General features: G+C 41.3%; 1 protein-coding gene across 1 annotated transcript; it reads left to right on the top strand.

Moving 5' to 3' along the window:
* Nucleotides 1-7,885: 7,885 nt before the first annotated feature.
* On the top strand, nucleotides 7,886-8,708 carry hes2.1 (hes family bHLH transcription factor 2, tandem duplicate 1). The gene is made up of 3 exons (XM_088291654.1): nucleotides 7,886-7,975; nucleotides 8,074-8,257; nucleotides 8,345-8,708. Exons 1-3 carry the CDS (start codon nucleotides 7,886-7,888, stop codon nucleotides 8,677-8,679), a joined length of 609 nt encoding a protein of 202 aa, XP_088147780.1. The 3' UTR covers nucleotides 8,680-8,708.
* Nucleotides 8,709-14,499: the final 5,791 nt, after the last annotated feature.

Raw genomic sequence — 14,499 nt, 5'->3', positions numbered from 1 at the left:
CTCTGCAACGTCATACAACAATGCAAATATACGTTCCATTTTACATTTTTAAAATATGAATTTACTCATATACTGGTTAGATGGTATGAAATTGGGATTGAGTTTGATTCTAAATGACAATTTTAATCTATGTGTTCTATTGAGAATAATTGTGTCCACGTTAGATGAACGAATACAATCTAAATTTTTACAGAAATGAAATGCAGAATTTTTGTAGCAAACATCTCTTAATAATCAGTACAGACGAACGCCTGCACTGCAAACTGCAGCACAATTAATAAACATTGTTACATTAAAAATACATTTGCATTGTCACCTTCTTAGAGGAACATGATTTATGGGAGTCCTTTCGATTGTGCATGTTTTACCTAAAGTTGTGGCCATGTAGGCTACATTCATGATGGACTTCCGTTGAGGTTTATTTATTTATTTATTTTTCTATTCATTTATTCGTTTAATTTTGCATTAGAAATTATACCTGACCCGAATGCACTCGATAATGTCCCACTGGGCAGCTCTTAATGGCCCCCGTAAAATTTGGTGGTATAAACCATCTGCTGCCTTTTGTTTGCATGGCTCGTGCTATCCTCGTGCTCTTCATATATCGCACAATGGAGGTGAATCCAATATTCCCCCACCCGCAGCCCACACACTCGTGTGAAAATACAATTTTTGTACGAAAATTACTACATTTTTGTATTAAAGTTGAAGACTTGAAAACTGGCGTATACTTACGTCCACTTGTAGGCGATAGTGCCGCCAGATGTTTAGGTGCGTCACGCAGCTTGGCTTTTGGCTTGGCGAGCCATCTTTTGAGAGCTTCAAAATCCTGTCTGGACCCTCCCTCGATCCAACTAATGCCATAGACTACAGTGAATATGTTTGTGTGACCACCACGCAACCCACGCCACCCGTGATGCTTCTCATTGTGTCTGCTGGACATCTCCACCCACCTTTGACGGTCACGCAATTTATTTCATTATCTAGTATTAATTCTGTCCAGACAGAATTTAGTGATTTTCTCTCTTAAACCTTTCTTGGGGTTGTTTGAATTTAATTTACGCATGTAGCATTGGCCATTATAATGAAATTGAACTCATTCGAAGCACAAAGAACTCTTCCAAAGTTTAACATTCAGAGAAGCTATAATATCTTATACATTTGAATTTAGGCCATTATCGTTAAATGCTATTTTATGCAGTGTGTTACGTTTATAGGAAACGGACGAGTTTTAAATAAAACCTGATTTAACGTGATACTGTATTACAGTTTTCATTTTTAGATTCTTTGTAAAAATCATAATAAACAAAGAATTTGTGTGTACATTTGCAACCACATCGAAAACACGAGCACCCCCCCCACACGCACACACACACGCACGCACACACACGCACACAAGTCCCTGCAAACAGGGCAAAAAAAAGAGTCAAACCATTATTATTTAAAAAAAAATCTAATTAATCTTAACGCTCAGATTACTCACTTAAATTGTTTACGTGGTTTCTTGTTCGTTTGAAGTCGTCATATAAAGTCTAGATGGCGGCCATTGTTTTGCAGCATTTTGTCAATATGCCACAATCGCAGACCGTGCACGACGTCTCGTCCACCTCACGCATGTATGACGCAAAGGTTGTGCAGCAGATGTTTAGTGCAAATGGCGTTGTTTTAGGCTTGGGAAGCTCCTTGGTACAATTTGATAGGTTCTCGTGTGGTGTAGTAGATAAATGAGCAAACATTAATAGTGTTAAAGAAAAAGTCAATTATCAACATGTTCAGTAGGCTATTTTTTTTTTTACTCTTTCCATACAAGATTTTTTTTTAATGCAGGCCACATATTAATTTTGTGGAGTATATTTGGACCCAATTAACAGTAAAACTTTAGAGTAAAATAATGAGCGTACAAATCTCTGAGTAAATTTGATGCTGAATTGAACGACGAATATTTTAGTCTCAAATTTTACTCTGCATGGGACCAAATATAGTATATTTTGGGTAGAATGTACTATAGGAAATTTACTGAGTATAGACAATGTTTTTGATTGGCACTGTCAAGGAGTTATTAATTTAACGATGAGGCATGTTTGTAGTTTGCGGAGTACTACACTAACTGAGATCTTTTTTTTACATTGGCTTTTATTTTTGCTCAGGCCACAATTGAGGTGGCTTTGTCATGCCCGACGCAGATCATGACAGGCTTGTTGGAATCTGTTCATGATGCTGAGTTAATAAATTGTGGGGAGTCTTAAAATCAAGGAATGATATGATGTTAATATTTGTTAACTATGGGCTTTGAGACTCTTCTGTGATGAAGGGCTATATAAATCAAATTGAATTGACTTGTTGACTTGTTTGTTAGTTTTAAAGACTAATAACATTCCCTCTGCCCCACCCCACCCCACACACATACACACATATACGCCCACGTACACACACACCCATGCATGCTACTCTCTGGTTTTGATCAAAGTGAAACTTATTTTTTTTTATTTCCATCAAGAAGAGTGTTTATTATCATAGGGCACACTGTATTTACTTTTTCCCCTTTAAGTTTGATTTTATTGAATAAATCACTATTGGGTCATTCCAGAACATAACAATGCTTTAGCCACTTTTTTGAAAGGGCCATTTACTGTAATTATTAGGGTTAGGATTATATTATGATAAATTCAAAACATTTCCACCACTGTCAACAAGATGGCTTTCCAGCCAATATCCACCACTTTGCTGCAGAAGTCATCACCTCCTCCAACCAATCGCTCTGATTCGAATCCGGGATGATTGTCACACAGGGTGCTACTTTGTCTTTTTACCAGGAACCCAACATTCCGTCGAACTGTTCCTTTGTCTTCGAGCATTAACCTAGTGTGTATTCAGACATTGTTCACGTTATTAACCTGCTTCAGGGAAGAACAAAGTGGTTGACCAATTCTTTGTGGGAATCAAAGTCAGAGATGTTGTAATCGTTTGCCTCTTTTTATGCATGGATCTGAAGAGTCTTTGATCAACCCTTCATTAATTAGTCATCCAGCAAACATCTAATGGGGTTACGTCAGTGCTCTTCGTCAGCTGCAAACGAATGCCCTTGAATTCAGAATTTTAGCCTCTGAGAGTGGATGGAATGAAGCTGGACAAAAGAAAGATTTGCTGTCGACTCAATGAGTCTCTTAGCAGTTAATTTCCAAAGTGAATCGGATTGACAATCGTATCAGAGAACACTGCAACTCGGCTCTTCCAAGAAGAATGGGCCCGCCAGAAAGTGCAAGCTTTTTACATTTTTTTGTGGAAACTCCAGTGATTTCATCAAACAGTGCCCATCCCGACCCAAGAGTCCCCCTGCTACTACTGACCAGTAAGTGCCATTGGCGGAAGGCCCCAAGAGATTGTGGCACACCAGACCCTTTTCCTTTCCTGTACCCTTTCCTTTTCCGGTGGCACACGTCCTGTGGCTGCCAACCCTTCCAGTTCCGATCCGTTGCCACCACCTGTCCTTGTTTTGGCAGTGCACTACCTATGGCCGACACCCGTCCCTGTCCTGGCGACACATGATCTGCGGCTGCAACCCGTTCATGTTGCGGTGGACCACGACCTATGGCCGCCACCAGTTGCTGTTCTGGCTGTGAACAACATTCGACCACCACCCGTGCCTGTTTCAGCGGCACAATACCTGCAGGCTCCACCCCTTCCTGTTCTAGGGGTCGCATGACCTGCGGCCACTACTCAATCCTGTTTTAGTGGTGCCCCACCTGTGGCAGCCAATCTTTACGTTTCTGGCATCACATGACCTAGCGCTGTCACATGTCTCTCTTCCATCCGTGCATGTCCAGCAGTCGCGGCCTGTTCCTCCTCCGGCAGTGCACATCCTGCTTCCGCCAGCTGTTCCTTTTCCGACAGCGCACAAACTGCGGCCACTGCCCGTATATTTTCCTGCAGTGCGTGACATGCAGAGGCCACTCGTCCAATTCCAGGCAGTAAATGACCTGTACTGCCACCTATTCCAGTTCCGACGGTGCACGACCTGCAGTCGCCACCAGTCTTTGCTCCGGTGGATGATGACCCCGCCGGCGGCACCAGTCCCTGTTCCGGCAGCGCACATCCCACGGGCGCCACCCAATCCTGCTTCGGCGTTGCAAGCCCTGCGGACCCAGGGCGGACGTTTATTGTGTCTTTCGTAAAACTAATATGATACCAATATAAAGAGGAATTGGTTATAAGATTCATAATCAATACAATTAAGTTTCACAAGTTCTATACATTGACAATAAAAAGAGGATTAATTACACTTTGGGTCACCAACAGAATTGAGAGATAGTGGCGGCGGTTTTAACATCACTCAATCAGAAGAAAGGGGTTTGACGTTGCAAAAACTGTATACAAACTGTTGTAACACTCATTGTGTTCGGATCTCTCACTTGTGCAGAATTTCTTGTGTCAGCCCTCAGATCCGGAAGAGGCACAGTGGAGGAGGGTCAGAACCTCGGGGCTGACACAACAATGACTAGTTGATGGTTTCAGATACTGAACCATTTCTGCGACTGTGTCTTTTTTTTCCGTGACTTGTATCAAATTCTGACATTTGACTAATTGAGTTATTCCTTATGATTTTAAGTATTTGTTGATTTTGATGATTTATGCTAATATATCACCCGATAAATTGTACTTTTTCGCGATAGCAGGAAAATCCATTGCTTTTGTCTGTTGAGAGGTCTGCTGGTACCATGTGATTTGGGTGATTAGGGATTTATCATACATCCATCCATTATCCAAATCGATTATACTGCAAATCGTGTGCACTCATTGTCGAGGTTCTAACAATTTATTTCTGAAAAGTATTGTTTACCCCTTGTTAAAATTACTAATATATTGTGTTAAAGTGATCTTGGAGGTGGTGATTGGACAGTGGTCAGCGTGTATTCGTGTAGCCGTCTGAGAAATACTGATTTTCAATAAACACACACATTGGTAGAAAGTAACAAAAAAAAGAGAGAGAAAATGGCATTAAGAGTCAATAAGTGGTTTGTTTTCCATAGTGATAAAATGCCTACCTTGTGAATATTCATTCTTAATATTATTACAAATATATGTTTAAAGAACTCTAATTTGTATTAAACGGTTGTCATTGTTGAAAAAGTGTTTGTCTTGGGATGCCATAGCCACCCCCCTCTCTTTGACATATATTTAAACTTTGGAAGCCACCATGCAACCAAGATGGGAATATGTCTCAGACTCCGTCCATTCTTTGGTTTGTTTCCCGCCTCAATTCATCATTATGAGGCGCTCCAGATGGAGCCTGCAGAGCTGCGACTCGTGTCAGTCTCATGCTACTAATAACACAAAAGCGCTCACATTTTCTCAGAATCATCAGGTTGTACATAGACTTGTAAAAAGTCATTTTGGATTACTTTTGTGATATTATTTGGAGTAATACTTTTGCCAATTGCTTTGAAATTAACCGCAATAGCGTGTCTAAAAGATGAAGATACCTCAACTGACCCCCTCCCCTGTGAGTCGCCGAAAGCCGGTTCATAATTCAACTTCTCAGCACGTCGTTCAACAAAAGATCACTGTGGTCTCGGCTTGCACAGATGGATACCCACGCTGAAACTGGGACAAAAAAGCCCCTAACCGAAGCCTCTCTCTCTCTCTCTCGCTCTCTTTTTTTAAAATATTGTTTCACCGAAAGGGACCCCTTCCCATGCAGACTGGACGTGGCAGTTAGTTGGTGTCCCGTGGGAGAGGACGCGTGCAAAACGCTGCAGCTTTTCGCCATGCAAGACAGCTTGCAGCCGAGCAATGCACCTCTCGCGCTGAATGTGTTTCCAGTGCACGTAAAATCAACGAGACATTGTTTATAAAATGTAAAAAAAGGATGACAATTTTTGAAATAAAAAAGGTTGCTCTTTCATCTTGTAGTCACCATGCATTCATTAACTTCTTAGCGGCCTTGGTACATCATACACACTTTATTTCTGTTGTTTCTATAAAAAAGTGAAGTGTGTGATGGTGAAGAAAAGACATGAGACTGAAGAAAAAGAGACTAAATATTGGATGAATAAATGTGTTTACGCACGAATTCATAAGAAATTTGTTGTCCTCCTCTTTTTCTCAACTCCAATTTGTGCTTTCAACATAAATATGCATACAACATGCGGAAATATCATGTGCGTCCTGGAAATGTGCATTTATTTCTTCTGTTTTCAAAAGCGGTACGTTTTTGTCTCGGTCTGATGGTGAAACGTGAAACAAATGGTAATAACTACACTGAGGGGGTAACAATGTGCAATTTTATGTATGAAAAGTGCTATATAAATAAAATGTGATTTGATTTGAATAAACCTACAAGTGTAACATTTTGTCATAAACTTATTTGTCATTTTTATTGTGCTGGGGAAAAACGTGGAGTCGATATAAATTCGATGCATAAAATCTTGCAAAAAATATGAAGAAGAATAATCACCGACTGGGGAGGATGCTAATGACAGAGAGACGTCCAGGGTGAAGGTGGAAGTGTTTGCCCGAGCACAATTGGGGCGTAGGGGGGAGGTGGCTTTGTCGGTGGCGGCTGATTCAAACTGTGGCTTCCCATCTGTTGCGTGGTTTTGGCGCGTGCCGAACGCGTGAAACCCACTGGTAGCTCACCGCATTGTTCGCAGTGGTAGTCGCTAGAGCTCATACTCGGTGATAATCACATGCAAAGCTGCAATAATTCACTGTTTACTGATTTTACAATGAGATTTAATATTTAGAAAAAGTTACTGTGCACTTTACGCTCTACTTGTAGAAAACTGGTAAAATGAGTGCATTGATTGAACTATTCGAGGAAAAGTAAAAAAAAAAAGTTTAAAATTGGATTTGGACTTATTTGCACTAGTAGAAAGTTAGAGGCTGCAGTGCTGGCTCAACTTTTGAACAGCGTGAACGTTCCATTATGCTAACGTTGTGAAGTGAGAAACAAACATGAAATTAACTGATGATTACGGCAGGTGCACAATATTACTTCGTTACACCATCTCACCACTGCTCTGCTGACATTTTAGTTCCATGCAAATCACATGCGCGTGTGTGCGCGCACATGCATGTGCGTGGGGGTGTTTGTGTGTGGCACTGCAACCCGGCGTCACTTGTTTACGCACGTCACTATAAGGTGTCCCCCGCCCCCCACCAGCACCACCCCCAGCACAACAGCAGCATGCAGATAGACACCGTGTTGTTGGCATTGGCAACAAGCTTCTGTGGGGGTTCGTAAGCAGATGTTATATGGCGTGGCGTGGGCTTATGCGTTTTAGGAATAATTTAGTCCATCTTGAAAACAAATAACCAATCCTATGTATATATGCGTGCATAATGTGTTGTCGCGGCAGGAAACGGAGTAGCACATGTAGGCCGACATAATATTTTTACGTTATATGAACCGTATATAGAATTTGTTATTTTTTGTATTTGTTCGTCGCAGAAAAATGACAATTTGTGTATGAGGGATCACTATTTTTTTTTAGCAAATCAAATGAAAATAAAGTAAACATTTGCACCGAAATTAACGTTTCATGTTCAGTCGCCTACAACTTGAACTATAGATAAAATTGAGCAAAATAAAATATATAGGCCCACGTATATGTGGCAGGGACTTCACGAATGATCTCTGCATACCAGCGCTTGACTGCATGGAGGACCCGACAAGGACAGCTGGTCCAGAGGGGAGCACATGTCATTAATTCATTTCCCAAAGGGCTTGATCTCCCAGCTCCCCTCCTCCCGAATCAAGCGCGCAGCGGCTTGTGTCCCGCCCCTGTGACGCGCCGAGGCCACATAAATGGGAGGCGACTCAGCAACGCAGCACACTTGAGCTCCGAATTCGAACACCTCTCACAAGCACAAGTCCCCCAAAAATATGAGTCCCAGCATCACTGCCGAGGCCAGCCAGCCTCTCCCTGTCAGGTCCACCGTGGCCCAGAGGAAACAAGCCCACGAGCTTAGAAAGGTAAGAACATGTTTTCAGGGCATGTTTTCCTATTATGACTTGCGCAAACAGTGCGATTCGACAATAACGCGTATGATTCATTACTTTTCCCCCCCCAGACTCTCAAGCCGCTATTGGAGAAGAAAAGGCGTGCTCGTATTAATGACAGTCTTAGTCATTTAAAGAGTCTCATTCTGCCCCTGGTTGGCAAAGACAACGCGCGCTACTCCAAGCTGGAGAAAGCTGACATTCTGGAAATGACCGTCCGCTTTCTCCGGGACCTTCCAGCGTCTCCCGCAACAGGTGAGATAGTAATCACTGTCATTCCTCATAATAATAATCACAAAGTCTGCGTGATTTGATTTCTAATGATTTTTTCTTCCGATTCAGATCCCGCAGAAAGTTACAGAGAAGGCTACAAAGCGTGCCTCCAGCGTGTCTCCGCTCTGCTCCCACAAACCAGCCTCAACCAAGACGTGCGTCAGCGGGTCAGTGACTTTGTACGGCGTTCCATGTCCGCCACAGTCACCCCGTCCTGCCTCAACTGCTGCGCTCAGACCTCCAGGGCATTCCCGCACATACAACAGAGGCTGCTGAGCCTCAAGTCCGGCTTGAGCTCCATGAGGGCCGACAGCCAGCCTCAGTCTCAGCCGGTGGTCCCTGGACCCCGCGCAGCGCAACAAGTTCCGCCTGCTGTCAGCGCAGACATGTGGAGGCCCTGGTAGATTAAATGGACACTTATTTAATGCTTTATTTATTTCGCGATGATCCACTTATCACACGCAGTGTATAGGAGAGATTGTGAGAGTTGATGTTTAATCCAGCAATTTATTCATTTGGGGTAAAATCGAGCACAGATCCCAAAGAAGCAGTCGTTTGCTACGTTTTATTATTGCAATCCTCTTTGGGGTTTCAAAGGCACGGGTTGTCGACAACACTTTTGTAAAACCCCAAGGGTTCCTCGGTTTGAGGTTTGCACGGTGGACTTTAAAGTATTTTGGTCTGTGCAAAAGAATAGTTTGTAAACACTATGTGTTGAATATGTTGAAAGCAAGTCACGAAAATGTGATGTTTGAGATGTTGTATCACTGGAAAGTCAATAAATGCGCATTAATAATACATACATATATGTTGTGAATTTGTGTTTTCTGCGGTCATAAAAAGCAGATAATGAGCGAAATGTTGGATTTATGAAAAAGGCGGCAAATGCATAAAGCCACAGGTCAATCTAAGCCCATTGATGCTGAGAGCAGCTGCTCTATTGTTGCTGCATGAGGCGCCTCACTGCTTGCCGCCAATTTGGTGGGAAGAACACTGAGGTCATTACATGGCTGAGTGTGCACAGCCCCAAAACACACAGTCCAGCGTGATTTAATTCAACAAGTTTGTGATATTCATATCCAAGTGTTACAACAATCCAATTAAAAACAATAAATATTATTATAATATTAATTTTTTTATTTTATTAGCATTAATGTTCAAAGACAACCTTTTTACTCAGTGTACATAAAACATCACAATTCCATATATAGTTGTGCGAAAGTCAACGCTTTGTAATGACATAATTATGTTTCTGCATGAAATGGTCATAGAATGTGATCTGATCATTATATATATGTATATATATATATATATATATATATATATATATATATATACAGGGGAGGGGAGGTTATTTTTTATTTTTTATTTTTTTTTATTTTCTAAAATAGTATCACTACTGATATAGCTATCAGTAATTTGAAAATTACAACTCAAAACTCGTGAAAAAAATACGAATCAGTCAAATTTATATGAACTCTTCACATTAACACAATATCACTGTTTAATACACATTTACACAAAAACATGTCTACAGCGTCCATATTCTTTTCTGGATTTTTAAAGTGTACTGACATGATGAGCACAAACCATGAGAGTATTAGAAATGAATAGTCGCTAGGATCATCACAGAAGTCACTGATTACAGCGACAATATGTTTCAGTTCATACAAAACCAAGTCACTGCTCTTGTTTGCTCGCACTACTCGATTCATGTTTTAGTTTGGCTTCCTAAATGCTGAAGCGGCTGTGGACAGGCCGGATGTGACCTGTGGGCACTACTTTTCCCAAATGCTTACATTCATTCATGAGGTGGTGGGGGGGGGGTGCATCATCAGGAAAAAATTGGAACCAAACAACAACCTCTGGTGCTCATCTGAGAACCATACCAAGATTTTATGCACCCTTCTGTTTATAGGACATCCAACACAGTGTTCACCATGATAGTCATATATAACATTCATCTGAAAACATGACTTTTCGCATGCTTGTATGAGCGCCATACATTTCTGCATTGACACACATCTATAACAGAAGAGCATGCTGGTGCAAAACTATTTTAGGTTTATCTTCCAGAGAGACCAACAATGTTTTTTTTTTAATCTTCGAAGCATTGTATTGTATTGTATTGTATTTTTTGATAATTTAGTGGCTGATATAGGCAGGATTGGCGGCACGTTGACCGACTGGCTAGCGCAATGGCAGCTGGGATAGGCTCCAGCGCCCCCGCAACCCTAGTGAGAACAAGCGGTACAAATAATGGATGGATATAGGCAAGATCACTTACTACTGTAGTTGACTAGTTGACGAGTCAACTCTACTTTGAATCAACGTTTAAAGCTTGAAGTCAACTAGTCACATATTTTTGGCATCTCATTGTCTAATTGGACATTTGACATTTGCCGTCGGCTGCTGTTGCCAGATAACAGTCTGTGGAGCAATGCAATGTCTGGCCATCATGTCTTCATCCAGAAAATAGGTTTGAGAGTGTGGAAATAAGATGGTGGTGGATGACAATGGCAGTTTTGATGCCGGCATCGACAGAATGACAATGACAACTTGATTCAAATCACATCACGTATAACATCAAAACACTTGCCACTTTGCGACACTGTGCCGCAATGCTTGTCACAGTGGTACACAGTCATACTGTGCTACAGGTGTGTGGAATTATTTTGCCAAAAATATGACGGGCATTCTGTGAAACCGGTCCGTGGCTCCAAAAAAGTTGGGGAGAGCTCCATTGTGCTGAAAAATATTGATGATGTAATTTATGAATTGATTTCAACTTTACTTTCTTGACCAGGGGTGGGCAAACTTTTTGATTGGCGGGCCACAATGGATTCGAAAATTTTACAGAGGGATGGAGTGTTTTGGTAACCTCATCTCATCGGAGAAAAAAAATACATTTAATTTTAATGAAAGTGAAAAAAATCATTACAACAATATAGATGTCTTCAAAAAACCACAGTCTTTAGAAAATGACACATTGACAAGGTTTATTCACTTAATTTTTTTCAAGTTCAGTGGGCCGAATTAAAACGTTTAACGGGCCGTAGTTTGCCCACATTCTAAACGAACATGAATCTGTAGTTATTCCACTGCTACTGTATTGTATATATATATGTACATGTATATGTCATGATTAGTTTATTTTTCAATCCTTGTGGATTTTACATAATAAAAAAAAAAATCTGTTGACTGTTCTTGGTGCAATCATTGACAAGCGCGGGTCTTTGATATTTTTTATTCTGTTCTGCAATTCAGGTTTTTGTTTTTATCAACCTGCACTGAAAAATGTTGTTGAATTTACTACATTTTATTTTGTCAAGTGGATGCACAAAGATTCATTTTATTGAGTAGTTTTATACTATACTTAAAACTTTATTTTTTTAGTCATTTAAAAGTTTAGTCTGTCATCATTCATGCCGCACCCATTTTTAACAACGAGTTGCAGCTTTGAAGACGACAGGAGGGACACTAAACCAGCAACTCCAACCAACACTGTGAAAAAAAGTCAGGTGGCATTTTACTCCCTTTTTTCTCGCCCCCTCCTTCATCCCAAAATCTGCAGCATGCATGCGACTCTTAATTCCTGTGAAGTGTTGGGACCTCGAGAGACAAAGCCTCCCTGTTATCCAGCCTGCACAGATGGGTTACAGACGCCCAATTTACTTGAAAAGACAAAAGGGGACTCTAACCGACGGCATAGAATGGGAAAAGAGGTGGGACCCCCCGCCCCCGCCCCCCCCCTCTCAAAAACGCCCCCCTCCCCTGCAGTCCCTTCCCTACCATTAATCTCTCCATCCCAGCGGGACTGTGAGGGGCGCGTGCAGCAAGTGTGCCTCTCAAAGTACTCATTTTTGCATCGAAGCAAGTGAAGAAAATAATACAACAATACAGTATATATACAATACAGAATCAATTAAAGGATTTATAGTCATACTATGAAAAACATGACAAAACAGTGCTGTAGCCTTTAAAAAATATCAGCCACTTTTTGAAAACACTTTCACTTTTCAACAATAATACTAATGTTTTTTTTTCAGATTCTTATATTAAAATATAACAGTTTCTGGTATAGATTGTGGACATTTAGCATTTTCTGACATTATATTGGGCCCATACTCATGCTGATTTGACTGCACAAATGGATGATGTCCCCTTTGCACATCATTAGCCGAACAACAATTTCCCAAGTCATATTTGAACATTTTTGAACAACAAGAAACCAATTCAACCAACAAGAACAGTCCACTTGCCAACACAAACAAAGTAAAAGCACAATTTTAATTAGTATTGGTGAGTTTGTTTAATTGATATTGTGTCATTAATAACTAAAGAAAATCATGCCATTGGGCTTTAGATATATCAAGTTGTCGGATGGAAGAGAGCTTACCTTTTGACCTGGTCTCCTGGTATAAACCACACAACAAATTGTAAACCAACCTGCATACATATTGACTCTCTTCCAAGAGAACAAGGTCAATTCCTTTGTTGTATACTGAAGACATTTGGGTTTCAGATCAAAAGAAGAATATGAAACACAAGTTCAGAATTCCAGCTTTTATTTTGTGATATTTACATCTTAGCTGTGTAAAACACCTCAGGACACAGCAGCTTTTGTTTGAAACTACCCACTTTTCAAGTGAGCAAATGTACTCGAACATGTGACATTGTTGGTTGTCATTTACCTGGCATGTTTCGGCGACAGTCTTTCACCTTCTTCAGAGTGTCACAGAATAGTGTCTTGTGTCTCTTCTGCTGATCTTCGATGAGCAACAATTTGGAATATTCTGAAAAAGTGCACTGAACAACAGACATCAAACCAGTCAGGCAAGGGTATCTCTATGACACTTGATGACAGAAACATTGTGAGAGCTGTGAAAAATGTGACATTAAGTGAATTTACTGCTAACCTCCACAGGACAAGGATGAGCGTATCACACTTCAAAAGAAGAAATACACCAGCCATGCCATAAGATGCAAAACACTCACCAGCAAAAAGAATCAGAATGTGGACCCGGACTACAATTTGGACCCGGAAGCAGACATGACACAGAACTGAAAAAAAAAACTGGGAAAAATACAAAGTAACAACAACAGAGCAGGGCCGCGCGCAACAGAGCATGGAATAAAACTTGAGATTATGACAATGAGTCACTGAGCAACCCTATCTTAAATATTGTGAGCCATCAGGCCATGCCCAATTCTATGACATAATACAGGGCCATTGCAACTGACAACATCAAGTAACACAGACACAACTGTATCCACTCTCATCCCTCCTATAACGGGTACCACTCGGATGAGGGCCCAAGAGGCCAAACCCTCCTAGTCAACTAAATATTGAAAACCTTGACATGCGTGGACAGAGGGCATAACAACCTCCTTCTCTTGAGAAGGGAAAACGGGGGGTTTGTACCCATAGGCGACAATAAACGATGACGTGCCCGTGGACAATGAGGTGAGGGAATTGTGGGAAAACTCAACCCCTGGACGGTCTAGGCTCCAGAAGGATGGAGGGTAGGCCGAGAAACACCTAAGAGCTGATTCCAAGTCCCGATTGTGTCTCGCCGGTTGTCCATTGGTCAGGGAATGATTACGAAGACAGGCTGGAAGAAGCCCCAAGAGCTTTACAGACTTGTTGTATACCTGGGATGTGAAATGGGGGCACGGGTCAGAAACAACTTGAATGGGGTTGCTATGGAGCTTCAAGACGTGGTTCACTGGAGGTCCAGAGTCTCAAGTGCAGAGGGAAGTTTGAGTTTTAGAATGTTGGAATCTTGGAGTGTTTCCATTGGAGGGAGGCAGACCAGAGATGAAATTGCTTGACAGGTGTGACCAGGGATGACTGGGGATGGGCAGAGGTAGCAGGAGAGCCTTGGGGTGATGGTGAGAGGACTTCCTTCTTCTTCCTCCAATTCTTCAAATACCTGGATGCCCTCAGGTACGTTTGCTATTTCGTTTTGTGAGTCAATTTTTGACTGGCCCAATATATTTTCTAAGTGAGCGCGGCAATAAATCCCTTGGTATGACGTCACACTTTGAGTTTGTTTTTGAGAATTGTTTTTTTCATGCTTTATTATTTTTATTATGTGGAAATACTTTACTTGTGACACAAATAGATTTGATTTACCATTTTATGAACTTACCTCACACTTGGTCTTCAACTCAATAGAGCAGGGGTAGGGAACTTCGGCTCCTGGACAGCCACATCCGGA

The sequence above is a fragment of the Idiotropiscis lumnitzeri genome, chromosome 3, assembly GCF_059441095.1.
Source record: "Idiotropiscis lumnitzeri isolate Australia: NSW breed Sydney's pygmy pipehorse chromosome 3, RoL_Ilum_1.0, whole genome shotgun sequence".
Classification (NCBI taxonomy): Eukaryota; Metazoa; Chordata; class Actinopteri; order Syngnathiformes; family Syngnathidae; genus Idiotropiscis; species Idiotropiscis lumnitzeri.
The sequence above is the reverse complement of the archived record's forward strand: the minus strand, read 5'-3'. Positions and strand labels throughout refer to the sequence as shown.